At 52.9% G+C, this 27912-nt stretch overlaps 2 protein-coding genes across 4 annotated transcripts; one reads left to right on the forward strand and one right to left on the reverse strand.

Annotated features, from left to right (window-relative positions):
* Positions 1-6197: 6197 nt before the first annotated feature.
* NRGN (neurogranin) lies at positions 6198-12719 on the forward strand. The gene is made up of 4 exons (XM_081037093.1): positions 6198-6380; positions 11017-11243; positions 11461-11478; positions 11914-12719. The coding sequence occupies exons 1-2, from the start codon at positions 6366-6368 to the stop codon at positions 11236-11238; spliced, it is 237 nt and encodes a 78-aa protein (XP_080893219.1). The 5' UTR covers positions 6198-6365; the 3' UTR covers positions 11239-11243; positions 11461-11478; positions 11914-12719.
* A 248-nt stretch (positions 12720-12967) lies between these two features.
* Positions 12968-26458, reverse strand: LOC308492276 (endothelial cell-selective adhesion molecule-like). Of its 3 annotated transcripts, none has more exons than XM_081037094.1 (14): positions 26228-26443; positions 22647-22834; positions 21399-21600; positions 21047-21202; positions 19674-19805; positions 19321-19447; positions 18975-19102; positions 17126-17287; positions 16611-16774; positions 15842-16049; positions 14874-15032; positions 13807-13926; positions 13550-13694; positions 12968-13157 (listed from the first exon to the last, which is right to left on the reverse strand). In XM_081037094.1, the coding sequence occupies exons 1-14, from the start codon at positions 26295-26297 to the stop codon at positions 13025-13027; spliced, it is 2094 nt and encodes a 697-aa protein (XP_080893220.1). In that variant the 5' UTR covers positions 26298-26443; the 3' UTR covers positions 12968-13024. The 3 variants fall into 3 exon arrangements, with proteins under 3 accessions (XP_080893220.1, XP_080893221.1, XP_080893222.1); XM_081037095.1 differs by having other exon boundaries at positions 12970-13157; positions 17126-17263; XM_081037096.1 differs by lacking the exon at positions 17126-17287 and having other exon boundaries at positions 12970-13157; positions 26228-26458.
* Between the last annotated feature and the right edge of the window lie 1454 nt (positions 26459-27912).

Consider the following 27912-nt stretch of genomic DNA (forward strand, 5'->3'; position numbering starts at 1 on the left):
TGGGGAAAATCATTAGGAATATAAATTAAATAAAGTTGGTGATGAACTGAGAATTATTGAATGTGGATACAGTGGAGTTCAACATACTACTTTACCTAGTTTTGCATGTGTTTAAATTTTTCTGAAATAAAACAAAAGGTTGAAAAAGTATTAATACCTGGCAATAATTGCTAGATGCCAAATGAATGTCAGCCATGGCCAATGGATCCAGAGCCAAACCACCACCTCAAGCTCTCAGATTAGTGTCAAACTGGAGGAGTGTGGGGGTAAGCTACTGACCACATACACACACTCCCAGAGACGCTCGTCCTGGATGATTTCAAGATGGTCTCCTTCTCCTGGATAAGAGTTTCCCCCTTCTGCCCTGAGGTACACAATGACGGGGAGAATGGCCTGAACTTCATTTGACACACATTGCTGGTAGAACCAGAAATTTCTTTTATCTGACTATCTAGCTCAACCACAAAAGGAGAAAGGATCTAAAGAATAAGATAAGAATTATACCTTGTGTAAGTCTTTTTATTAAAACAAACATTTGTCCGGACCAAAATTGAGGTAGTTATTAGGTTTGTGCTAGAATTTATTATTAAAATATTAACAAAATGGTTGTTACCTTGTCGTAAAAATGATTGTGTTGGTCCAGTGTTCACAGGTGGGATGTGCAGGCCCAGTAGATACACACATTACTTGGCCATCACTAGCTTTTATTCAGAGACAAAGGTGGGCGAGCAAACTGACGAAAAGGAAGTGAAGTGGTATAGAACAAGTAGATGTTTGGGGCAATATAAGAACAACTTTCAAACCACATCCATGACTTTGGACGACACTGAGACACAGAGCAAAAGGGGGTGGAGGTGGACACCAGACACCTAGCATACCAGTCGGAGCGAGGGGTAGGTATATGTTAGAGCTCCAAGGAACAGCAGGGCTGTGGAGCAAGCGTGAGCACCCATTTAGTGTATACGTGGAGGTCCTGGCAGTCTGCAAAATCACCATAGATTAAGTCAGGATGCTGAGTTTTAGACATGAGGGGAAGGATATTGGGATTGCTGTCCCCAGAGCCTTTCTGAACTGGGGTAGCATAAGCTCACAGTGACACTACATGCCGTGGCTGGCTCACAACACTTGCCCTCGTTTCAAACACCCTTCTGCCCATCCCCAGCCCCCTCCACTTCTCCAAGTCCTATTCTTCCTCTAAACCATCTTCAACCAGGAAGCCTCCCTTGATCAACCAAATTCTAGGCATTTCTCCCACATCTCACCTCCCATAACATTTACTATCTGCGTCATTCATTTGGATCTATCATTTATTACTGTAGGAGATATAAATATATTTCATACATATATACATAAATATGTAGTTATACAGATATATGTATATATGCACGCATATACATATATACATCTATCATCAGATTATAAGACCTAAGAGGGAAGAGACTATGTCTGATTTGTAACCGCTATAACCCAGTCCGTCTAGCCCAGCACAAGTGCTGAGAGTAGTACACAGCCATTTAGAGATGAAAACACACAAAATTCAAAGTCAGAACTCTGGCACTTTAGCCCTAGTCTTTACTAGAAGTCTAATACTGGACAAGTCACAAGTCCCTTAACTTCTCCAGGCTTGTTTCCTCCTCAGGAAAGAGGTTAAAAATAGTAATAACCCTATGCTAAGTGAAATAAGTCAGACAGAGAAAGACAAATATCATACGATTTCTAAAGAACAAGATAAAGGAACAAACAAAACAGAAACAGACTCATAAATACAGAGAGCACACTGATGGTTGCCAGATGGGAGGAGGGGGTTGGGGGGCTGGGTGAAAAAGGTGACGGCATTAAGAAATATAGATTGATAGTTGCAAAACATTCACGGGGATGTAAAGTACAGCATAGGGAAAATAGTCAATAATATTATAATAATTGGTGCCAGGTGAGTACTGGACTTATTGGGATGATCACTTTGCAAATTATATAAATGTCTATCTATTACTTTGTACACCTGAAACTAATATAAAATAATATGGAATATCAACTGTAATTGAAAAATAACAAAATAAAAACACTAAAAAATACTAAAATACTAAAATAACAAAAATATACTTCTCAAGAGCACAAATTAAATCATGGATGTGGAAGCACTTTGTAAAACACTAGGTATTCAGATTCAGGATAATGTTATTCTTTTTCTTTTTTTTTTTTAGATTTAATTGGGAAAGGGGAACAGGACTTTATTGGGGAACAGTGTGTACTTCCAGGACTTTTTTCCAAGTCAAGTTGTTGTCCTTTCAATCTTAGTTGTGGAGGGCGCAGCTCAGCTCCAGGTCCAGTTGTCATTGCTAATTGCCAGGGGCGCAGCCCCCCCTCCCTTGCTGGAATCGAGGAATTGAACTGGCAGCCTTGTGGTTGAGAGCCCACTGGCCCATGTGGGAATTGAACCGGCCTTCGGAGTTAGAAGCATGGAGCTCTAACCGCCTGAGCCACCAGGCCGGCCCATGTTATTATTCTGCTCTGAGGTTTAATCTGGACTCTTCCATTTAATGGCTGTGTAGCCTTGGGCAAGTTACTAACACCTAAAAGCTCTCGCTTCCTCATCTGTAAAATAGGCGACATAATGTCCGCTCACTGTGTTGTCGTAAGAGTTAGACGAAATCACATACACAGTGTGACTTGCACAGCACAGGGCACCCCGTACTCACTCAGAAGTGTTGGTTCCCTCCCCTGTCTTACCAAACACGTTGTATTAAGCCTTCATATTGTGTCCCTAGCAGCACCCTGCACACACAGAAGGTCAGAAATATTTACTCTTCGGGATAATGCTGCTGAAGATAATGGTGCTGATGATGATTAATAAGGGCTATTGTTGAAGATGAATTATTAGTTGCTTAATGTCCAGCAAACTTGATTTTACATTTGAATGCATCCGTTGAGCTGTGTGCTTCTCCCCCTCTCCTTATGACATGAGGGTGAGAGTAGGAGGCCTCCAGTCTGGCAGAGGCCCCTTTAAAAATGTGCCCAGGCTCCTCCTCTGCCAACCAACTTGCTAAAAATATTACTACAGCAAAAGCTGAAATATTTGCACAGAAAACTGAATTTCCTGATACCCCCACCCCTTCCACTCAGATGGGTAAAATCCTGACCTAAAAAGCCCCCAGATCAGCTCCACCAAAGGCACAGGACTTTTCTGATCATGGAGTCCCTCTGTGGGCTCGAGCTGGGATATTGTTTTCAGAACATGCCCATTCTGAGGAGAGGAAGCCACAGCATTGGCAAATAGCTTGCCATGTGCTATGCCTTTTCTTTCTGCTTACTAGGACCAACTCTCTCCAAATCCCCTCCATCTGTCCCAAGAAGGTTCTACATGGGACCCCAGAACTAACCCATTTTCACTAACCCATTTTTTTATGCTCTCGTTTGCCTAACCACCACCTCCTCTCTGGGCAGGGGTTTCTAGTCAGTGTCCCTCCTGCTCTGTGCTCCCTATTGGATAGACGCCCCCCCACCCACATGTCCAGCTCTCTCTCTCTGACCTGGCCCTCCGGAGCTTATCTGCCTTCCAGGCCTGTAGGCTTTTCCTTTAGTAGCTATAGGGGCCAAGAGCTTTTGAGATTCCAAGAGTGAAGGAGAACAATGACAAGCCCAAGCCCAGCTGGTTAATAGGTAATATTCCAAAAGCTGACTTTGGTACCCAGGTACCCTAGGCCAAACAGTCCTCTGTGGGGAATGACATCTGGCATTGCTCTGTCAAGGTCCAGAGCTTCATAGAGTGAAGCAGCCTGCTCCTCAAAGCAGCCAGACCCAGGCATTCTGTGCAGCCCACTGTCCCTTTTCCTAACTCATCCATTCCAGAATCCAAGGCTCAGAGTTCCACCCAGCCCATCTTGCTGACACACCCTGGTCACCTGGTCCAGAAGAGGAACCCCTTACCCGGGGAACATATGTGCCCTTGATGTGTGGCGGAGGAGCGGACCACTTCTGCAGACATCTTTGGATGTCCTTGTGCGGCAACGCGACCACTGTATTGTCTCTGCGGATGTGTGTGTTTCTGTGCCTCTGGGTCTGTGCGTGTGTGTCATTTAAATGAGATCGTACGTGTTGTTGCTCCTGCCTCCTAATATTTGAGTTCACGAGTGTCTGTCTTCTCATTCTGGTCTCTGCCTTCCTCCCTATACTCCTTTTCCTCACCTCGGAGTCTGCCCATCCCCCAGGGCAAGCTCTGTGGCCAGTTCTGCGTAGGCGCCTCAAGTGGGCTGTTGCTGAAATGTCTGTTTTGCGGATGGAACTGACAGTTGCCGTACCTGTTCTCCCAGGGGCCCGCCAGTGTTTAGACACCCTCGCCCCACACAAAGGTGTCTTTTAGGAAGAGGGAAGGGCTGTGCTGCCTGTGTGGGAGTTTGTGGGGAAGCGCGTTGTAAGATATTCCCCTACCCACCCACCCTTCAGCTCTGACCAGCAGGAAGAGGGCCCAGAGGCAGCGCAGGCTGTAGAGGGATGTTGCCTAGCAACTTGGGAGACTTTACTGCAAACTCACTAAATCCCGAATTCCTCAGCTCTAATTTGGGAAGAGAAAAGCTCAGTCCAGGCCTGATATCCACTCTGCCCCCAGTTTCCTCCTTTTTTTCCTCTCCTCTGGATTCTGGGGTTGAAGTCCAACGGGAACTGGCAGAACTTACGGGCCCAGATGTGCACATCTTTTAGGCAAGGGCCTGAGTTCCCCGGATATCCTGCCAGCTGGTGGAGGTGGGGAATGGGGGATGTGCCAGAGGCAGATGGGGGAACAGATTTTCAGTTACAAGGTGGGTGGGTCCCAAACAGGCTGGGAGAGACACCCCTACACCCCAAACCCTGGAATCCCAGCCAGCATCCAGCTCATTTGGGGGGCCCAAGCTGCCTAATCCTGTCCCCATCATGAGTGAATTTACCACCACTGGAATTTACCTCCCATTCTTTTTCCCTTTAGCAAACAAAGACCACGGTGCAAACGGTCAAAGCTGTGGGTTCATTGCAGTGCTGTTTCAGGACCCCTGTCCCTAGCAGAGCCCCAGGGTATGTTCCCCTCCTTGCTCTGCTTCAGTCAGCAGACCAGTAGCAGCCATCCTTTCTTCCTTCCCTTCCGTGAGACCTGAGCTGGGAAAGTCTCTCTAGTTTTCTCAGAAATGGCCCATCCCATCCACTTAATATGCAACACTACCAGCTCTAGAACCTTGACAGGTTGGGGGAGGCTAGAGACCACAAAAGTGACAGCTGCTCCTCTTAGAGGCTCCTCCCATGTCTCCCCTTCCCAGCCTCTCACCAAGCCCACATCCTTCCTTCACCATGGACCCAAAGAACAATGAGTTCAGATACTTTCCTATACTGAGGTTTAGAGTATTCTTCTCCCCAGGTGGCTAGTTTTTGTCTTATTCTGAAGCGGTGGATCAAAAGGTTAGGCAGCGTCTGGTATGGGGAGTGGGAGGGAAGGGTGTTTTTACCAAGTCACTATCCATGTAGAAACACATGTAAAGTGGGCATTGTGCACACGTGACTTGGTCTGTTTGGAGCAGGGCATACAGATAGAGAATAGATATGTAATTCTGACATTTCTGGTAGGGTGATTGCTCTTGTAAGCGCACGCGTTTGTCTGCATTTTTCTGCACAGTGTAGGTCTGTGTAGTTATTTTTGAAGGTTGTGTATGTAGTGTGTCTGCATGTTGAAGTGCACTTTTCACTGAGCCTGGGAAATCATATACAGGAGCTTTTGTGTTTGTGTGCCCAGCACCGGGTTATGCACCGACAGCGTCCTCCATTCCACAGCAGAGTGGTAACGGGACTTTTTAACCGCATGTTTTGGGGGCTTTTCTTTGAGGACTGAGGGGGGGGAGAAAGCTAAAGGAGCCCTCTTCAGGACTTTGGCTAGGTTGTGGAGTATCGGGAGGTGGTAAAGGTGCGCGTTTTTCTGTATATGGGTGGGAGGGTGTTGTGCCCAGATGTGTTTGTGCCCGGGATGTCGGGGGTTTCCATCTGCCAGGCAGTCTGCCGCCTCAGCAGCAAGGGGCTGGGTTTGGGAGGACGCGTGTGTAGGAGGAGTGGATGGAAGTGTGCGGGCGGAGGGGTTGGGGCAGGAGCAGGAGCGCGGCGAAGAGGGCGTGGTCATCCTCCAGTCTCCCCGCCCATCCTGCCCGAGGTGGCTCCTGATTGGCTTCGCGACCGCAGGGCTCAGGTTACATTCGCGAGCGGAGCCGAGCGCGGGAGAGCTGACCCCAGAGCGCTGCGGAGGGCTCGGCGCGGGTCCGCGGGCGCCGGTCAGCCGCGGAGTCCCTACCCGGCACCACACAGACCCAGCCCCGCCCTGCGCCAGCTCCGCCCAGCCGAGGACCCTCAACACCAGCATGGACTGCTGCACCGTAAGTTAGAGTGCTTGGGGGACGGGCACCCAGCTCGGTCTGGGGCAAGGGCTCTGAGAACCCCCTGGAGGATGAGGGAGGGAAGTGGGTGCAAAGACCTAGGAGCTGAGACGTGGTGGTAGGTCGTGAAAGGGGCCCGCCTGACTTGGAAGCTCTGGGAAAATGCATCCTAACTCGCGGGGGCGTCTGGGCGCCCATCCGCCAGGCAGTCTGGGTTGGACTGGGAGCTCCGCAGGGCTCTGCAACACGGAAGGGTTAGAGGAAAAGAGGAACTTCCCCTAGAGAGACGCTGGAAACCGGCTTCTTTCCCCTGGCTTTCGGCCCCCACCCCATTTCTCATTCCTCTGCCGCCGCCGTCGCTGGGCAGACTGCTCGCTCCTCCGGACCCTCGTGCCCTGTATGGCTCAGGTGGGATAGTCAGTTCATATTGGTTAGCTTCGTAGTGATGATGGGCAGCAAAGAGCCTAGTCAGTGTGGTTCTGGGGAGGAGCTGGCTCGGCCCCCAACGCCTTCTAGCCCTGGATGGGGCTGGGTGACCGACCGAGAGAGCGCCCTGCTGGCGAGGGAAGGAAGTGTCTGCAATTTGCCAGCGCCCACGGAGACCGGGATGCGCAAGTGCCTAACGCCAAAGTAGGTTGCTGTTAAGGCGCCTGGCTCACCAAAGGAGTACAATGATCATACATATAGAACATTTATTATTTTAATTATTGATTTTTAGCCCCTACGTATGGAGGAAGGCTACTACAAAATCCTTGCATTATCAACCATTCAGTCAACCCAGCTAATAGTAGAAGAGCTTATGTCTTTGCCTGGTCCCCACCCCCCACCCAATGGCTTACAAAAGAAAACAAAAAGTGAGATTTGGGAGGAAAGGATAGCCCAGATTATAAGAGATGAGACTTCCTTATGTCTGAGTACCAAGAGGCAGAAAGAACTTACAGGCAAATCGTTGTGGTTATTATTATGATTTTAACTCATATTAATATCAGTAATAGTTGTCAATTTGTGAATGCTTACCAGATACCTAACACTTTATATTTAATTATCACAATGGTCCTGTGAGGTAGATATTATTTTCTCCATTTTACAGATGTGCAAACTGAGGTTTAGAAAGATTAAATGATTTGTCCAAGAAGGCCCAGCTTCTAAGTGTAGTGTGGAGGCAAAATTCGAACATAGCCTTATCTGATTCAAACACTTTACCACTAAATATTTACTATTTTTCCTTATTACAAAGGTAATATGCTCCTAATAAAAAATGTAAAAACTAAAGATAAGTATAAACAAGACACATGTTAATCATCTACAATCCTACCCCCTGGAGAAAATCCTGATAAGATATATTTCCAGTCTTTTCCTGTTTGTTATTCTCCAGGAAGCCATTTTTGGTTGTGATAGGAGGAATGGGCTTTTAATGGAGGTTCTTGGGCTTCACTGAAGAAGAGCTCCATTATTTTATAAAGTAGAGAAAGTAAGTGCATATGTATATGGTGGGGGTGATATTGCTGGGATGGTAAGAATGATGGGGAAAGGAAGGCAGGAGGAATGGTCAGTGGAAAGAGGTGAGAGCGCAAAGATTCCAAGAGGCCAGGAAAGGAATGCAATTTGTCTCCGATGGTTACCTGCAGGAGTTAATTAGGGTAGAATGTTGGGTCCCTGCCTATAGGCCCTGGTCTGCCCTGACCATGCCTTGAGTGCCTAGGAAGCCAAACTGAGTGATTGGTAGGCATGGTTGGAATGAGTGTCTCCTAAAAAAAGGAGAATCTTTCCGTTTTTTACAAAAAATACAGAAGAGGCAAATACACAATTATCCCAGTGGCCCAGAGCCCTGGGATACTTCCTCCAGTGCATTCTGGACATATGAGCCTTACCCTTTTAAGCCCTGTCCTAAGTTGTCAGGGCTAAAGGGCTGAACAAGAGACAGCACCATTGTCAGACTGCACGGGGGGGCAAGAAGAGACAGAAAGGGTAATGGGGCAGAAGGTTGGGGCAAGGCTGGAACTGAGCATGTTTCTACTCCACCCCCTTCTGTGGAGGACTGCGCTCAGTGCTGGAAGGGAACTGGAACTTGTGGGGAGAACAGTGCATCTGGGAGACCAGAGGCAGGTCCCTTTTCATCTTTAGTTCTGGGCTCTCCTTGCTGACCATCTGACCTGTTGTTTGGGAAACACCTAGTTCTGCCTTATTTCCTTTTTTCACCTTGGTAAGGAAGCTCAAACAGAAATAATAAGAAGAAAACAGATCAGCTTTTTTTTTTAAGAGACAGCTGTTGATGCAAATGTACCAGTTGCTGATTTGCATAGCCATATATATATATATATATATATATATATATATATATATATATATATATATATGACTTTTCTGCGTCCACTTAATATGAAAAGCAAATAAACCTTGGCGGGCGTGGATCCCACTCCTTTCTTTTGCTTAGGCTAGTTGACTTGGTCCAGCTGAACTCATAGAAGTAATTACCTGCCCTGAGGCAGTGGTTAACAGCACAGGCTTCTGAATCTCACCACTATTTGTCAATTCTGTGACCTTGGGTAAGTTACAAAATGACTGAGACTGTTTCTTGACCTCTAAAATGGGGATTAAATGGGGTAATGTGTCCAAAGTGCTTAGCACAAGGCCCAGCATATAACAAGCAGTAGGCAAGGATAATTCTTAAAGCTTTTAGGATTGGGGAGCTGAAGGAGACTATTTATCTAGGTCAAGTTCTAGTTGCAGCTGAGGAAACTGAGACCCTCAGAGGTGAAGTGATGTGCCCATTTGGGACCAGAAGCCATGGCCCCTGTTTTGCCCACCAGTGCACTTTACATTTCCATGCCCACCAGTCCCCCAGAAGCTCCTCAGTTCATTCGGAGCTCTCAGGTCCACACCATCTAATCTTGGTTTTGGAAAGCAGAAGCCCAGACACCATGACCCTTTCTGAATTCCTTTTACTCTTCCTCCAGTTCTGCCTGTGGACAAGCCAACTAGCAGCTCTGCCCTGAGAATTCAGCTGGAGGGAGAGGGAGCCAACACTATGGGAGGAGCATTGTGTTGGGGGTGGCTTTGCCTGTTGTTCCAGGTTTCCATTCTAGATCCAGCTGGGGTGGGTGGTGACAACAGATCTGTCTTAGCGTGGTCGGGAAAGAAACCCCTTCCTCCTCTCAACCTCCACAGCTGTGGGCTGAGGAGAGGTGGGTCAGGAATGGTTTCTTTGATCATCGTCTTCTTTTGAGGAGAAGCTTCACTGTTCCCTGAGAATGTCCCAAGAAAGGCGTGAGCTCTGAGAATCAAGGAACCAAAAAGCGTTGTTTTGGTTTATAGGTAGGGAATAAGATGTCAGGGAGAGAGCACTACACCAAGGAAAGACAAAAAGTGTTCTGGGCCCTCCATAATCACACTGGTCTCTTCGTAGCTCTTTTTAACTGCATTTAACTTAATTGTGGGCATCTTGAGCACACACTGAAGAACTCTGAAACCCAGGAAATGAAGACAGCCTAGGGAAGCACAACGAGGGAAGGCATTTGTAAACTTGTATTTAGGCATCTGAGGTTTACATCTGAGCTCCTGGGGCAGAACCTGGTCGGGGTAGTGATCCTGAAGCCCACTCATACCCATCCCACTTCTGTGAACTGGATGGGGAAATGAGTAGAACTAAATGACTACGTGAGACTTTGGTCATCTCATGCCCAGGAAGCAAAACACAGTAAAAGCAGTGGAAGTCTTCAGACCAAAAAATGAGAGCAAATTCCTAGAAGACGGGGTCAGACCAAAGGAGAAATGTCTGTCTGACTACATAGTAACCATCAGCATCCTAGCCCACGTTAAGGCTGTGAGCAACACCGGCGGTGGAGGGGTGGGGGGTGGGAGCTGAGGTCCTCTCCAAGCCAGAGCCCTGCCTCTGAAATCAGTACCATCAGTTCCCTGCCCCTTTCTACTTTCAGCTGGGGCAGGCTGTGAGAGAAACAGAAACCTGGGGCATGGGGATGGGTCCGTTACTATTAGGTTGAAACATATGAAATTGTTTTTACATAACCACTTTTGGCCTATAAAAACAACTATTTCACATCAAATTATTATTCAAAAGAATTGTAGTAATAGCTACCATTTATTGAACAACTAGATTGTGCCAGAAACTTTATGCATATCATGTTTATTCTTCCCCACAACCCACAGAGGTAGATATTATCCTGATTTCAGAAGGGGCCCTTCTGAGCCGCAGATACCTCTGAGGATGGGGAAGAGGCAGCCACGTCCAGGAGCTCCGCCTGTTCACTTTGCTCCTCCAAACGCCCCTCCCGTCCGCTCTGCTGCTCCCTCAACCCAACTAAAGGCGATGGGCCCTTGGCTCAGGGCTGTCTGGCTGCCTTGCATGGCTTTCTTGGATCCCACCGCAGCATGCACTTCTCTTTCCTGAGTTGGGAACGCAACTGTGTCCACTTGAACCTGAACCTTCCTTTTTACCTGCCCCTCCCCAGGAAGGACACAGACACCAGCACACCCACCATGCCTTAGCCCTTTTCCACGCCCTCTCTGCAATTCCCACTCGCGTCGCCCTCGTCTCAACCCCCAAGGCTCTACTCGAACCCCACTCTCGCGGGGTCTTGGCCCAGCCACCCCACAGGTATCCCTGCCCCACCCCCAGGAGAGCGCCTGCTCCAAGCCGGACGACGACATTCTAGACATTCCGCTAGACGATCCTGGTGCCAACGCTGCCGCTGCCAAAATCCAGGCGAGTTTCCGGGGCCACATGGCGCGGAAGAAGATCAAGAGCGGAGAGCGCGGCCGGAAGGGCCCGGGCCCCGGAGGGCCGGGCGGAGCTGGGGGCGCCAGGGGAGGCGCGGGCGGCGGCCCCAGCGGTGACTAGGCCAGGTGAGCGGGTCCTTCCCCAGTCCCGGGCCCGCTGAGAGCGCCCGCTGCTCCGCGGAAGGAGCCAGGAGGACGGGGCGGGCTCGGCGTGGAGAGGGGTGCGGGGAGCTAAGGTTGGGGTACTGTAAATCCTAGACGGGAGGTGCGGGGCGCTGAGGGCGCTGCGGACCCGAAAGCTCACCTGTTTCTCCTCCCTCCCTTCTGCACCCCCGGATCGAAGAATTGAGCATTTTTTAAGGTAATGGATACGATCCCGAAGCGGCGGGGGGTGGGAACCCTGAGTGGGAGAAAAGGACCCAGTCCCCACCTCCTTACCTCTGCACGCCATCACCACGCCTCCCAACCGGGGGGAAAGCACCCTGCGCCTGCTGCGGGGTGTCTGATACACGCCAGAGGCGGGCTGCGACGGGGACACTAATGGCCCGACACAGATACGCAGTCACCCCGTTTGGCTCCGCGAGCCTGGCGGCGGGGAGGGTGTTCTAAGAGCACCACGGCACACACACGAACCGGCTGCGGCTCGGTTCGGCTCAGTGGCTCGGGGTGGGAGGGGTGCAGGGTTCCTGGGGACCCCCCCACCCACCCCCCGGCGCTCAGGCCAGGGTATCTCGGTCCGGGAAGGGGGGGAGGAAGTACCGGAGAGGGCAGGTGCTCAGACCTTCTCTGTCCTCAGTTCCGGAGGAGAGATGGATGCCGCGTCCCCTTCGCAGTGACGAGACTTCCCTGCCGTGTTTGTGACCCGCTTCCTCCCACCAACCTGCCGGCTTCAGGAGCCTCCCTGCGTCCCCAGAGACCCTGTACCAAGCAAGCTCCGTGGAGGAGCCTCTAAGTCCGTACCCTTTCCGTTAGTTTTCCGCTCTCGTCCTGGAGAGCCCTTCCTCCCCACCCTAGCTCCAAACCTGGCGCTCCCCAATCGTCCTTCTTTGCTGCTCGACCCTTTCCCCGCACCAGCATGCAGCTCTGCCACCGCAGCCTTGCGCTCCCCTGCGCGCACCGCGGAGGGCGCCATAGCCTCTGCGTCACCGGAGGACAACCACTTAAAACAACCACCACCAAGTCCTTTCGCTCCAAGCGCAGCTAAAGGGGGCGCCCTTTGTCTTCGTGCTGTTCCCGCTCCCGCCCAGCCCCAGAACTTTCGATCTGGAGCGAGGAGGGAAAAAGGATTTGTATGGTGTCGGATACCCCTGGCTCGGATGGGAAGGAAAGTTTCCATTTCACACACGACCCCAAGCCTGCCTGTAATCCGCCCTGCCCTCTCCCGAGCACACCGTGAGTGTCACCCTCCCCAGCTCTCTTGTTATGCAAACGCCGAGCGCAGGGAGGCTCGGTGGGAGGAGTCTGCCGTGGCCCCACCCCTGCCCTGCTGGCCCCATCCCGCCGGGCTCTTGGGGCTGTGGCCGGAAGGTTTTTTAATCTCCGTTTGTGCATGTGACCGTGCTGGGTTGGAATGTGAACAATAAAGAGGAATGTCCAAGTGTTCCAACGGTGCCAGAGGGGAGGGTGCTTGGGTGCACAGGGCCACCGCTGAAACTTGAATAAGTCTCCTTTGACCAAACCAAAATGTAGAGGGGTAGGGGGAGAGGAGGGACCTCGGTTAAAACCCACCCTTTGGGGCCAACCAAGACAGCATCACCTCAGGGATTTGAAACCCATTCCTTCCCTTACTGGTAATACTCCTTGGGCCACCTAGAGGAATTTGCTATACTGGCCGAAAGAAGAGGAAGGCAATGTGGTACCCAAAGGCTTTAATTGTTGATATTTCCCCTTAGGGATCAGGAGGGAAATTAGACAACCATAGGCAGCTTGGACTTGGTGGTCGTCACAGTGCTGGCAGAGGGGGGCCTCTCCAGGAGCCCTCTGCTGGAATCAGCCCTCACAGAGGTTTGTTCGGAAAGCCCAGGAGCCATGGCGTCCTCCCTGACAGATATAAGCACATTCTTAGTGAAGACTGGAGGCATCCTTCAGAGGACCCCCTCACCCAACCCAGGGACTTTTACACCTTTCCACGCCTGAGACTCATTTGTGGAACTTGGGTTGAAATGAAGATCCAAGCCCCATCATCTCCAAACACACACACACACATTCTACTTCAGGATGGGTAGGTTGTGGCCTGAATCTCAGTGTTAAGCTCCACCTGTACACTGTTCACACACTCAAATGGGCTACACTGCCACCCTCACCACCAAATCCCAGGGCTGAGCAGCGCTCCCTAACACCCCAAAGATGTCAGAGTTGGAGGACTGATATCACCTACCCTTACCCCAAGCCCTTTCCTCCCTCTCCGCACCACCCCCCAGCCTCCTGCTCACCGAAGGTCACTACCCCCATGTGTCTCCGAAGGCCTCTTCCTCCTGTCTTTCTGGAACCTTATTAGGCAGAAGGCAGCGATGGACAGGAACAGCACGCCCAGGAGCGCCCCAATCACAGCCCCGGCCACTCGGCCTTTGGAAGGGTCTAAGGATACACAGGATCCTCAGAACTGCAGATCCTCCTTGGCCCCTCAGACAATTTCATGCAGCCTCCACACCCCAGGCCTGCCAGCATGGCCTCTGCCCAGTATCCCTACCAGTCACAGAGAGAGTCAGCTCACAGGACGCACTGCCCATCTGGTTGGTAGCCACACAGCGGTAGGTGCCCGAAGAGGCCAGGGAGAGATTGGTGAGAATGAGCTGGCCAGACACCTCATCTTAAGGGTAAAGAGGAAGTGTTCCATCACTCGTTTGACTCACAGTGAGCACCTACTATGACGAAAGCATATTTCATTTTATCCTTACAACCATCCTGTCAGGAAGGGACTAACCTCATTTTATTAGCGGAAAACTGGCTCAGAGAAGAAAAGCAATTGTCTGGAGTGACCCAGAGAGGAAGTGCCAAAGCCACTGCAATTTCGGTGCTCTTTCCACCCTACACAGCTGCCTTTCCAGCGAAGGGGGAGACCGCCCACGCATGTGCACCCGGTTCAGAAACTGGCAATGGAATTGGAGTGGGGTGCTCACTGGCTGATGTCAAGTTTCTGATTGGGGTAAAGGCTTCATTGCTAGAAACTATCCTCTGGGATGGTTCTAAGCCGACCAAGTGCTTTTCTAGGTTGCTTGCCTTCCCTTTGAAGACAGAGCACACATCAGGAAGTGACCTGCGGGCTCTCTGGCTTGACAACGGGGTTGGCTGGGGCTGGGGGGAGAGACAGGGCACTGGAGCCAGCACAATGGGGCTGAGAAGCCAAGGCTCTTAGCCAGTTATACACTTCCTCCAGAGAAACTGACAGAAGGATCCAAGATAGTCTGTACTACTCTGCCTCAGTTTCCCCTTTAGGAAATTAGGAAATGATTCATGATCCTTAAGAAATCCCCCCAAAACAGACAAATGGGAATCATAGAATGCCCCTGCCTTCCACTCTCTTCCAGGATATCAGGAGTACGTTTAGCTTGAGAAATGCTCCCAGGACCATGCAGTCACAGACTGTTCAGGAAGACAGACAGGAGGGACCAATGCAGGCACCAAGGACGGAGGGAGAAGGTACAGCGTGTGTCTCATACCCCCAGGCATGGAGCTGGTACTGTGGATGTGTGGGGTGTAGAGACCAGCTTTACCAAGGTCCTCAGTCCCCTTTTCTGTGATGCTCTTAGCCCTTACCTTGCATCATGCTGCCAGCAGAAGGTGTAGGAGAAGATCCGAGGCGGGCCCAGTTGTACACTGGCCTGGGGGCTCCCTCGGAAGAGCTACACCTCAGTGCTGCAGAGCCCCCCACAGAGATTTGACCAGTCTGACTGCACAGGGGGCTGCTGGGCGGCACTGCAAAAGTCACAGAAAGAACAATCAGCACTGTTCTAACCCCATATCCATTAAGTGCTATAGATTCCCTGCTTCAATAGGCCTACCAAATAGTGGTCCACTTCTGTTCATGTACCACTGCATCCCCAGGAAATGATTTCCACTACTGGAAATTCTGATTATTAGAAACATCTTCCTCATGTGGAGCCATAATCTGTGTTAATATAATATCCACCCATTGGTCCCAATTCCTGCCCTCTGGGCCCACAAAGAGAAATGAAAAATCTCTCCTCCACAAGACAGCCCTTCAGATATTTGAATGCAGCTCTTATACACCAACTACTACGTCTTCCCTTTTCCATCTAAACATCTTCAGCCTATGTAATAGTTTTTCTGTTTGCTCATCTCTGAGCAGGTTCTAGTGTGAGGTGAGATGAAAACTCTGGACACACTGCTGATGCTTAGTTGTAGGACCTTTTGTTCCTTTACTGGCTACTCCCTTTCTCTGCCACAGACCTGGGGAGGGACAGAATCTGAGCTACAAATGGGAGGTTCCTCCAAAGGAGGAATATGTTGGGGATATGATTCAGCCCCTATACATGGGACCTTTGTTACTAGGGACTGAGGGAGGAGCACTCTTTAGGAGGGTGAAGCAGGAGTATGACCATCTGGATTAGAAGAGTTTGGGCAGGAGGTATTTTCCCTTGGGGTCCCTAGCGCAGTTGTGTGCTTGGGCCAGAACTCAGCGTGTGGGGGATTTAGCAGGACCAGTGCAATCATACAGGGTATGTGCATGGCTGGGTGGCTGGTGGGTCCCCAGCTTGCCTTACCTAGCACAGTAAGGTTGATTAGCCCCAACCCATTGGTGTAGAAATCTGGTGGGTTGTTAACATGGCAGAGGTAGGTTCCAGTATCCGAGGGGTGGACATCAGTCAGTTTCAGGGTGGCCACCCCTGTTGTGGGGGGATTCTGGAGCAGGCTGGCCCGCTTTGCCTTAGAACCAGTTGGATACAGATGTCCACTGGTGAAGTACAGGATCTGGGGGAAAGCAGAAGACACACATCCACACCTTTTCCTGCCTGGCATCAACTCTACAGTCCTTTCTCAAAAGGGCCCCTTCCTTACACCAGGCAGGGAAGCTGATACTCTGTAGCCAGAACCGTGAAGGTCTGTCTCTAAATACCATTCCTTCCCAGGTGCGAAATGAACTAGATTCATTGCTTTCAGCTAAGTATGGCTCTCAATTTGGAAATAATAATAATAATCATGGAAGGGGCAGCATTTTATCCTTTCACTCACAACAGCTGAGCATCAATGGCATTATTAACTGAAGCTGGGAAAGCACTAACACAGGGGAGTTGCATATGGGAGAGGAAGGTGGGTATACACAGCCATACACATGATCTGGGGTTATGCAGACTGCGGGCCTAAGAAGATCTAGAAAGAGTCCACTTATTTGTTTATCCAAGGATACTGATATCCCTATGCATTCTCGGGTTCCTGTGCCCTCTTCTTGGGTGGCCCCCCTGTTCCTGCCTCTCCAGGCCAACCTGGCCACATGCTGGAGGACCCCCGCCCCCACCCCCACTTTCAGCTCACGGGATGGGACTCAGAGATGGGCTTCCCAGGCTGCACAAAGCTCCACTCCAGGACGAAGGTGTCTGTCACCGACGTGCTGTAGCTGCAGGTCAGCTCTGCAGTCTTGCCCACTGGCGTACTCAGGGGCTCGGCAGGCACATGCACCTCCACGGCTGGTCCTGGGTCTGGGGACGCACCACACCGACAAGGGCACTCAGAGGGCCAGCCAGGGCCCCAGCCCCAAATTCCCTCCGTCTGGCGCCTGCCCCATCTGGTTCCCACAAGGAAACTGGGGGCTCCCTCCCCCCAACGCCACCCTTCTCGAAACCTGAGGTTCCGGGAGGGAGGAGCCCACGTCATGGTCAGGTTTTGTGGGTGAAAGGGCCAGATTGTCCAGGTATGAGGGTGTGTTTGTCGGGGAGAGGAAAACAATGGCCCTGCGACTGGCTTGTGCGCCCTGTCCTCGCCCTACCGGCCCTGGACGCCCCGTCCCTGGCCTGGAGCAGTCCCCACTGCAGCCCGAGCCCCCTCCTCACCAGTCATGCAGAGCAAGCCCAGCAGCGCCCCGCACAGCAAAGGCCGCAGGAGTCGGGCCATGGCCGCGGCCCGCAGTCTGTGGTCTGGTATCCCGGTCAGGAAAGAGAAGGTGGCGCCCACAGGGCTGCCTCCTCGTGCTGGGCAGGAGCGAGACTGCCTATCTCAGAGCAAACAAGGAGAGAGGCCGGCTCCCACAGCGTAAGGAAACGCCTCTCCCTCCTCCAGGCCCAGTTCTGGAACCACTCTAGCCCTACTCCCTTTTTCCGTCCTCCTCCCCTCAATTTCTGAAGCTGTCAGGCCCTGGGTAAAGGGCTGGGCTGGACTGGAGGGACTGGAAGGGAAGGGGTCAGAGCTGCAGCTCCACACAGGAAGTTCCTGGAGGAAGAGGTGGAAGAGGCAGGCGTATGGACAACTTGAGAGCTGGCATACGGCATCACCACTTTGAGGCTGAAAACCCTTTCTGACCCCTTCAGAGATTCTTGTTCCTTCCAAGCGCCTCCTCTTCTCTCTCAAATCCCTTTTCTGGCACTTTTATCACCACTGGCTGAGGTAGGAGTCTCCATGGAAACTACAGCTTTCTCCCCACTCCCAGCTCCACTCCCCTTTATGGGCAGAGAAACTGAGACTTGGAGGAGCCCCCCACCCCTTGGTAGGAAAGGGCAGGGCAGCGTTGGGGCACACACCTATGCCACATCCTACACCCAGCTCTTCTGCACTACCGGGGGATCACGGCTGGCTGGGCAAAATGTGTTTGTTAAGCCTTCAGTGGTCTGGGAGAGCCCCAGTCAGGTTCCTCCCCCAGCCCTTGAAGAGGAAGCGGGAGAGTAAGTACACCTACAGCAAACTGCAAGCATTCAGGCTCCAGCAGAAAGGGTGCCAATTTCACCCCCTTGGGGCTCAGAGTGGGTTAGAGTATCCCCAGCTTCCAGCTCTTTGTGCCTTTCCCGGACCATCTGACAGCAAATGACCCTTTTAAAGCTCTAGAAGAGCTATCCTGGCCAGTAAGGCGGAGACTGTGTGAAGAAGCTGGCCTGGGTACACAGCCCAGGTAGGGGACCTCTGCATCATCTTTAACTACTCTTGGGAATTTCGAGTTTGAAAAGATGATTTGATTATTACTTTCCATACAAACACAATGTATCTTTATTAAAATTTGTAAAATAAAAACAAAACAAAACATTTCAAGTTAGTTTAACAAGTATCTTCCCTATCCCTTGCCCCAACAAAACCCAACCAAGCCAGCAGGACAGGTTATATTAATGCAGGGAGCTGAAGAGGGAAGGAAAGATGGTGTTAGATAGGGGTAGGGTACAGGTCAGGGGGCCTGGAGGATTCATTGACTGGCAGACCCCAAAGGAAGGGGTGGGGGTAGCCAATCTCAGCAGCATTCCTCTGCAGTTTTAGGGAAGCCCCTGGAGGGGATGGGAACTCTTCCTAATTCCAGGTCCATTTCCTCTTCTTCTACTTCCTGGAACTTTGGGTCTTAACTGAGACTCAGTTTACCCATAGTAAAGAAAGGTGGGGGCAGAGGACTGGAGATCTGGAAGGTAGCCACCCTCCCAGACTCAGGCCTCCATGCTAGGGTGACCCCTGTAGTGATCCCTATAGGAAGGAGAGAAACCAGGTGGCTCTGCCAAAAATGTCTGGGCCATCACACCAGAGACCCAGCATGATTCTGGGTGGGTACCATTACAGGGACAGCACCCATACGGCTCAGAGCAGAGGAAGAGACGCCACCAGGGTTGGAGGATGTTGGCTGAGAGGGGGGTCCATCTGTCCAGGGAAGCCTTGGTGAGGACCCAGCCTGACTGGTGAGGCTGGGTGTGGGGGTCGATGCATACGTATTACCAGGCTTAGGAGGGCCGTGGGGTGGCCTGAGGGCTCGTGCGGAGGTAACAGAGGAAAGGGTCCCGTTCTTGGAGAGCGTGTCTGAGGCCTTGGGCCAGAGTAAGGTCCGGGGAGCGGTGGCATCTTCCCTAGTCACCAAATAAGCAATGAAGTCAGAAACGGTAAAGGGGAACGTTTTTACATGCCTTGTCTTATTCTCCCTTCCCCCCACTTCAACTCTCCTCTCCTTTAAAATCTGTCCATAGGAATGATGTTTCAGCCACTGCCCACTCTTCCATGAGATGAGAGCTGCTTGTGTAAGGGGAGCTAGGAGAGCTGAGTCTGGGCAGAGACCAGGGATACTTACTTGATATTGTTGGCAGGCTCCTCTATGGCCTTGTCCCGGTGTTGGTACAAAAGGACCAGTCCAGCCAGCAGCCCCAATCCAATCAGGGTGCCCATAACAGCTCCTGCAATCACCGAAGCCCCAGGCCCTAGAAAAACCTTGGTGTCAGAGAACACCCAGCTGTTCCTCACCCCTCTCCAACCCCACTAGCCCACCGCCACCATACACGCTTTCTCTTTTTCCTTATTAAGAAGAGGTGGCTGTCAAGCAGAAAATGGTCACTGACGAAACATTTGTACAAACAGTAGACCAGGACATTCCTCTCTTGCAACCCCACCCCCACCACTGACCAACCTTCTCCTAACCACACTTACCAATTGACCTTGTGCTCACTTCCAGGGTCACATTGCACTGGGCACTGCCCACCTCATTGTGGGCCTTGCAGATATAGACTCCAGACATGGAAGTGGAAAGGTTTTTGAGGCTTAAAGACCCACGGATGGCATCTGTGGACACAATTTAGCCATCAGGCCAGGGATCCTCTTTCCCATAAAAAAAAAAAACAAATCCTGCCCCTCCTCTGGAATATTCTCTTTGACTCTCTGGGAGACTCAGCCTGATGAGGGAAAAGGTGTGACAGCCAGCACACTGGGTTCTTCTCCCAGTTGCAGAGCTGCTAGCCCAATACTGCTCACTATTTCCACTGATAGCATCCCCAACTGATTGGGAAAAGAGGCTGAAGAAGCGATACCCAGAAAAACCAAAACATGATTTTTACTTTTACTTCTCAAAGGCAGAGAACTGTGAGAGAAAGAACATTAGGAATGAGAAAACCTGGGTTCTAGAATCGGCCGTGTGACTAAGCAAGTTACTTGCTATCCCTGGGTCCCAATGTCTTCATCTGTGAAATGGAGTAATATGTATGACCTGCTAGATAGTGTTGAAAGGATTATATGAAACAATCATTGTAACAATTAAAGTTAATTGGCTACTTAGTATACACCAAAGACTACATGTTCTTGACATGTACTAATTTAGGAAAGTTTCACAAGTCTATGAGGTAAGGACTATGTAAAAAAAATAAAAAGCTTTTGTTATCAAAGTGCCCAAATAAAAAGTAGAAAGAGGGACCAAATGAAAATCCATATATCCACCACCTCGACTTAACAATTGCTCACATCTAGCTACACTTATTTCATTTCCCTTTCTCTTTTTTTTCTGGGATATTTTAAAATAAATGCTTAACCATGAATCTCCAAGAAAATGAGGACACTGCCCCATTGCCATACCTGACAAATTAATAATTCTCTAAAAGCATCTAATATTCCAAACTAAAAATGTTCCATCAACTCTCTCATTAAAATTGAAAAAGAAATGTTCCAATTGCCCCCAAATGACTTTTATAGCCGGTGTGTTCAAATCAGGGTTCCTGATATCCTGGTTTTACAAATGAGGAGATGGAGGCACCAGGTCATACAGCCAGTGAGCAGCGAGCTGGAATTTGAATGCAGATTGCCCAGCTCCAGAGCCCCCTTTAGCAATATAGTTATAGAGCACCGTGGAAGCACCCAACAAGGGGGTGCACCTGGCAGGCTCTTACTCCAGGCCCCCACGCCCTCCCCCACCCCCCTCCTCTTCCTCCCTGGTACCTTTCAGCATTGCCTTCCCTTCTCACCCCAGTCCCTCTGGTACCTCTCATCGTCCCAGACCCCAGCTACAGTCTCAGCTGTCTCCGGAAGTCCCTCACCTAAAACCGGTGCAAAGAAAACCTGGGCAGATGGGGGTGGCCGCTCCCACTGGTATTGAGCAGCCGGCTTACTCCTCGGGGACTGGCAGCTCAGGGTCACGTTGGTCCCCACATGGGGCGCTCCCAGTAGGTGGCAGGATGGGGGAGCTGGTGGCACTGGGGGAGGGGACACTGGTTAAAAACTCACACCCAAGAACCCAACAGACACACACACCCCCAACTCCCACACGTATACCCTCTGTCACTCCATTTGCCCCTCCTCCAACCTTCACACTCAGCCATTTAGGGGAGAGACCTGCCTGACCTCCCCTGGGGGTGGGGAGGTGTTGGAAAGTGTGTGCTTCTCACTTACCCAGTACATTGAGTTCTAAAGTTTTGCTGCTGTAGCCCCTGCTCAAGCCTTGTCTGTCTTGCACATTCACAAAACAGCTGTAGGACCCGGAGTCTTTCTCCAGGAGGCCCTGCAGCCGCAGGGACACATTCCGGGAGGGCATGGAGTAGACCAGGGATACTCTGGGTTGGCTTGACACGGTTCCATTGATGTACGACAACACCTGGTGTGGGCATAAGGCCTCCCCGTTATTACATGCGTGCACTGTGCCCGCAGGCTCAGCCAGTCCCTATCCCTTTTTATCTGTACCAGCTCCCCATTCGACCCTATCTCCTTAGCCACCCTCTTACCACACCCCAGGTCTTCTTCCCCAGAACGGTTCTTGATCCCCTCTACATTGTCTCTTCATCTTCCCCTTGTGGTGTTTAGAAAGTTGGTATAATAGGTGAGGGTAATGTAAGTAGGGGTTATGTATGAAAGATACTTAGATTGCAGGGGTAGATGCAAGATTTTAAAAAGATCTTTTATCTTCTTTTTCTTGAAGATGCTCCCTCCCCGCCCCAAATGAGTAAATCCAGGCCCTATGAAACCTGGATTTACCCCTGCTGTCTTAAGTCTATTTCCTACATACCCCCTAGTTACCAAATGACCTCTTGAACACTTTCTAGGGCTTCGAAGCCATGCAAGTAAGGGGCTCTGCAAATGAAGTGTCCTTGACCTCTGGGTGCGTCTGACTTTCAGTGTAATGTCAAAGAGGAGGCGAGGTGGGAGATGTGGGAGGAATCTGCCCCTTGCCTCTCAAGGTGGGTACAAGAGGGAGTGGGACAGATAATCATTTGGGAAGTGGCCTGTGGCAGTGTCCAAAGCAGATAATGAAAACTTGAAGATGTTCAACTTTTAAAAGTTGTGCGATACTCACACTAATCCTTCCCACCTCAACCTCTAATCATGGATTACCCACCCACCCCCACAGCAAAATAAAATGCCTCTTCGCTTTTTAGTGTTTTGTGTGCGGGATTTCTAGGGAAAATTGGGGAAAAAAATTCTTTTGGGACGCCTTCAAGATCGGAATAAAATTGAACTGGTGAGGAGGGCTCTGCTTTCCCCTGAGAACTCCTTCCTGCCCGGCATTCCCGAGCCGAGCCGACCCCCAGCCCCTCACCCTCCCTCCCTCCCCTCCCCTCCCCACCCCACGTTGCCAGCTGTCAAATATTCCCTCCGTCCCCACGTGGCGCAGATACTCTGGGCTAAGACGCTTTCCTCCCTCACCTGGTTCAGTTCCTTCCTTTCCTGTTTCAAGAACCACTGCAAGGTGAGCACCTCCCACGGCTGGGCCGAAGACACCTCCCCTCGAAGGGTGTACCACGCCGGGAGAACCACTTCCGCTCCCTCCACCGCCTGCAGCCTGGCGAGGCCCGCGGGCACCTGCAGCTCAGGCTGCACGCGCGCAGCGGTCGCTGGGGACAAGAGCGAAGCGGCGTGAGCGCGGACCTGCCCCTCCCGCGGAGCAGGGGGTCAGGAAGTCCCGCCAACGGAAAGGACGCCCGCGCGGGTCCGGCCCACGGAGGCTCGGGTCCGGCCCACGGAGGCTCGAAGACCGGCCCGGAACCCTAACTTAAGTGCCCGCTTCCTTGTCACCAGCGCTTGTTCTGCGCTTCTCCTCCCCTTTACAGACCCTCAGGCCATGCCTGGGTTTGTACAGGGGAGAGGGACACATTTCTGTGTATTTATTTGTATCCAGAGCCGCAGATTTCGGAGCACCTAGAAGAAGGGGCAGATTTCCAGCAAGAAGGAGAAGACAACCAAGACCACGGGCAGGCTTCATACTTTTGGTGCACGCTCTCCGTAGTCCACTTGCTCCCCTAATTTACCGGGGCGGGAGCCCAGGATGCAGGGAGTGGCGACGCTGGTCACCATTTATGTTCCTCGCCCCCCTGTTCTCCACCAGAGGGAGGGGCGGGCGGGGTACCCGGTTACCCGCCGCGGCTTCAGGACCGGCCGGAGCCGGGAGCCGCCCAGCGACCGCCGTTCGCCGGACTCCCGCTTACCCCCGACGCCTGTGCGCCCTAGCAAAGATGAGAGTGGGACCCATGGCAGAGCTGGAATACGAATGAAGGTCCCCAACAATCAAGTACAAAGATGTGTCCGCTGTCCAGGAGGTGGACTGGGTTGTTGGTTTCAAGGAGGGGACTATCCACCACTGCTGGCACCGTGATACCTAGGCACACGCACTGTTAGCCCTGCGAGGAGGCAATGGAGCACCCGAGTCCTAAGCCGTACGGGGTAATAACCTCGGGCTCGTATGCGGCCGGGCCTGAGGATGCCGCCCTAGGCCTCGGCCTCGCTCCTGGGCCGCGGCCCTCTGCAGCGTCCCCTCTCTGCAGCGTCCCCTCCGCGTGGTGACCAGGCGGCCAACGCACCGGCAGAAGCCGCAGACAGACAAGGCTCCTGCCCTCCTGGAGCCGGGCTGAAGGCCTCTGAGGCCAGGATCGGATCAGCCAGGATGACAGCCACCCCCATCCTTTCCCGCTGCGTGTCTTTACAGAACCCTTACCCCTATTCCTAGCCTTAGGAGCACCCCCCTTCCTATTTCCTGGCGGATCCCTGAGGGCCAGGCAGGAAACTTTTGCCCAGCGATAAGCTAGAGGACAATGACGGGGGAAGGGGGGCACAAAGCCGGAGGCTCGACGGGCGGAAATAACCGCCGCCTCAAGGAGCCCGACGCCTCCGGGGACCCCACCCCCACCCCACTTGGAAAGGCCGAGCCCGGAGGCCCGGAGGCCCGCGCGGGCGAACGATTCTCCCGGCCTTTCGGCTGCGCTCTCGGCGGCCAGGCAGTTGTTAAAGGAAACCTGCTGTAGGTGCCCTCAGCGACCTACTCCAGGTCCCCATGTATAATTTCACTGTGCAAAAGGTAGGAGGGTGGTTAAGCTAGATAGTAATGGACACACTTCAGGGCAAATGCTCCCTGTCCTACCCCCCAGTCAGAAACCAGGAGCTGAAGTGGCTGGAGGCTTCCGCCCTGGGTCCCGGGTGTCCGCTGGAGCAGAAGCCCCCAACTCTTGGTTTCTTTCGCTCCCAGGGTCCACAGTGGGTGCCCTCGGGAGAGAAGCGGGTAGTTGGGTCAGGCAAAGGAGACGAGCAGTGCAAGAAAGGGACCCTCTGGCCCACTCCCCAGAGTGAGGAAGCAGGCAAGGGCCGAAGGAGAACCAACACGGACTTGCTCCCCAGGGCTACTATTTTTAGTCTCCCTCTTTCTCTGAGAAACTCCCCCCGCAGGCTTCTCACGCCCCAGGGGCAGCAGCGCTGAGCCACTGAGGATCGCGGAACAGAAGGGCCTCCCCGACAGCCCGGGCTGGCAGAGCCCAGAGCCCGTGCCTGCCCCAGCGCCGTGGTCCCGAGCGCCATTTAACCCTCGCGTGGCCAGGGGAGCTCGGCGTTGAGCCTGGGCGGTCAGTATTAAAACTGAAGCTGAGTTAGGAAAAAGGAGGGGTTACAGGAGAGCTGCAGATGATGCCCAGGCGGCCAACTCGCATTTTTCTCCCTTGCTTGGGAGACCCCCAACAGGAAGGAGGATGGGAGAATCGGGGGACAGAATACAGAAGGGAAATGCTGAGGTTGACGTTGGAGGGGGGAGGGGTACTGGAGCAAGTTCACCAAGCCTACAGCGGCAGGGAACTGTCCAGGCTTTGGTGCAGCTAGTGAGCTGTTCTTGAACCCCACTATGTCGGGGGACCCCAATACTTTATGCCCCAATACCCTTGCAGCACAGACCAGGCCAAAGGGGACACGTTGAGAGAAAGGCGCTCCCATCTCAGTCCCCATCACTATGGCTTAATTTCATTCTACATTTTTCCAAACCTTACTTACCCTGGCGACTTCCACTGCAGAGAAATGAGTTCAAATTGACCTCATCTAACCCACCCTTCACCCCACTTGGGATCCTTGAAGAAAGCCTGGGAGGTGGCAGTAGAAGAGGCTTAGTTTCTGCTGGGTCCTTTTCTCCCGAGATCTCACATTGGGCCACCCCCTGGGAGCTCCTGGGTGCACCCAGTTCCTGGGTCCTCCTGGAAGGCTGTAACACTCCACAAGCACTTGCTCCAAGGAGGTGCCCTTCCTGACTTTCTGAGGCCCTCATCTCTATTTCCTTTGTCCCTTTGGCTCTGGGAACCCACGAGGGTGGCGGACCTCTGGGGGGGGTCACAATCTGCTCCTCTAGGCATTCAAACCCCTCCCCCCATTTCCTGTATCCTAAATGACCTCAAGGTCGTGCTTTTGGGGCCCCTCCCTTGATTCCCAGGGCAGGAAGCAGGAGGAGGGGGCAAGAGGGAGGATCCGGGCTGGGGAATTGACGTGAAGTGCGGGTGTTAAGCGCGGGACCAGGGAATTCCCCTGGGGGCTCTTGTGCATCAGCTTGTGTGTGGGGTGGGGGCGGGGGAGGAGCAGGAGTTAAGTCCTTAAGCTCTTTAGCCAGTGTCTCATCTAGAAGCTCAGCTCATCCAGCTCTGCTGGGTGGAGGTGGGGAGTGGGGGTGAGGAATGGTTCCAATAATTCACCCCAGAGTTCTACCGGTTGATGCCCTAACCCTCTCCACCACACACACACCACACCCTAAGTGGGAACTGTCCCCAAACATTGGGGATAGAGTCAACACCAGCAGTCATGCCCTGGGTGGGAGGGTGTGTGTGTGTGTGTGTGTGTGTGTCTGTGTTGGGAGAAGGGGGCAAGAGTCAGAGGCGGGAGTCGCGTACCACCCAGTCCTCATCAGGCCCCAAACCACCAGCTCCCTCAGGGTCGGAGTCACCCCATCTCCCATCTGAAGTTCCCTCCTGGTCCCAGGTTTCACTCACCGAGGGCACTCAGCCCCAGGAACAAAACCCGCAGCAGATTGGTCGCAGAGGATCCGGGCAGGGACATCATGGCCTTTGCTGGCCCGGATGGAGTCAGGGGCGCCGGCTCCGGGACGCACCGACCGGCAGGTGCTGAGGCCGCGCGACAGCCAGAGTACACGCAGGAGTTGGGCCACTAATACCGAGGGCGGCTCTAGCCAGAGTCCGTGTGTGTGTGTACGCCGGTGGCAGGGTGGGGACCGAAGGGGACAGGGGGCGGGGCATTCGAGGGGGCGGAGAGGTCGCCGTCTTTGCGGGCGGGGCGCACGAATGACCCTCCTCGCTCTCGGACGTCGGGACCTCGCAGCCTCCGCGGTCAGCACGCAGGGTGGGGTCGGGTGAGCCCGGAGCGCTCGTAACCTTTCCCTGAGGCAGGGAAACAGAAGGATCCTTATGGTCACAGACAGTGTGGCCTAAAACCTCTCCCTCCGCTGGGTGGGCGGGAGAAGGACGCAAGGGAGGGAGGTTTGGGGATTCCCCGATGTCCAGGGGCCACCCGAACCCCTACACCCCTAAACAGCCTGGCTCTGGCCTGGCTAACGGGCTCCATGCCTAACCCGGGAGGCCTTCCTGAAGGAGGAAGAGCGGAGCCGCGTTTTCCCGGGGCCACTGGCTCTCCGCAGTGTGGGGGGGCTGGCAGGAAAGGGGCCAGAGGGCCTGGCGAGCGGACCCCGATTTTCGGCCCGAAACGACCCCTTTCCTAGGGCCGGGGTGGGGGCTGGGCCGCGGGAGCCGCGCGGAGGAGCGGGTAAAGGAGGGGGGGTGGTTATAGCCAGGCCCCGCCGGCCGCTGTCGCGCCCGAAGCCTAGGGCTGCCCCGGGACGCGAAGGAGGCGCCGGCGTAGGGACGAGGGGACCGTGTTCATCTCTGGGCGGCGAGGGCAAGGTTCGCAGCAGGTTCTCGGGGAGGCGCTAAACCCAGGCTCGAGGGTCACTCGGTCTTGTGCCTCGTCCCCTGAGCTGGGGCAAGATTGGCGTGAAGACTCCTCGGGAGTTGAGCGGGAAACTGAGGCAACGAGAGCCGTGTTCCCAGTTGCTTACCTCTGCAAACACCAGCCCATGGCCTATGCTGCCTGGGGAGGAGGGGACCGCGGGGAGACCTGACGGAGCCCCTCCGAGGCTTTATTTCCCGTCTTCACCGTCCCCACCTCTCCTCAGGCCCGCTCTGATCCTTATTCCCAGGACCAGATCTTCGCGCGAAATTAATACAACCGCCCCTCTCCCGCCATCTGCGCCCCCTGGCGGCCACGGCCCCTGACGGGAGCACACGCACCTGTTCCTGCCTCTCTTTTCCAACAGCCAAAACAAAGATGCTTCAAACATCCGGGCCCAGCTCACGCTCCACGCAAAGGCCACGGAGGGCAGAAAGCATAACCACGAATTCCTGGCGCTGCCTGTTCTGAGTGGCAGTGGACTGGGAAGGAAAGCAGCCAGGCCTCCTGAATTCGTTTATTCCAAACAGTTCTGTTTTAACGTTGAGTGTGTACCTTGTGCTCGTACTGCACACAGACCCTCCGAGCTGCTTCTTCCTAGCGTGACTTGCCTGGCTGCTCTTCAAATACCTGCCAGGCAGTGGCTTTGAAAAATGCTTATGCAAACACTATACTACCAGTGCAAATCATGGAATCTAATACTTGGCAGCTCAGT

The sequence above is a fragment of the Rhinolophus hipposideros genome (assembly GCF_964194185.1).
Source record: "Rhinolophus hipposideros genome assembly, chromosome: 24".
Lineage (NCBI taxonomy): Eukaryota > Metazoa > Chordata > Mammalia > Chiroptera > Rhinolophidae > Rhinolophus > Rhinolophus hipposideros.

Excerpts from the sequence above, each read along its gene's own strand:
- LOC308492276 (XM_081037094.1), bottom strand. The coding sequence starts at position 26,297 with ATGATGTCCCTGCCCGGATCCTCTGCGACCAATCTGCTGCGGGTTTTG. Across the intron at positions 19,103-19,320 it reads GAGCCTGCCAACAATATCAA|GGAAGATGCCACCGCTCCCC; the intron begins GTAAGTATCCCT and ends TTTGGTGACTAG. Across the intron at positions 17,288-18,974 it reads CCACGGCCCTCCTAAGCCTG|ATAGGCAGTCTCGCTCCTGC; the intron begins GTAATACGTATG and ends GTTTGCTCTGAG.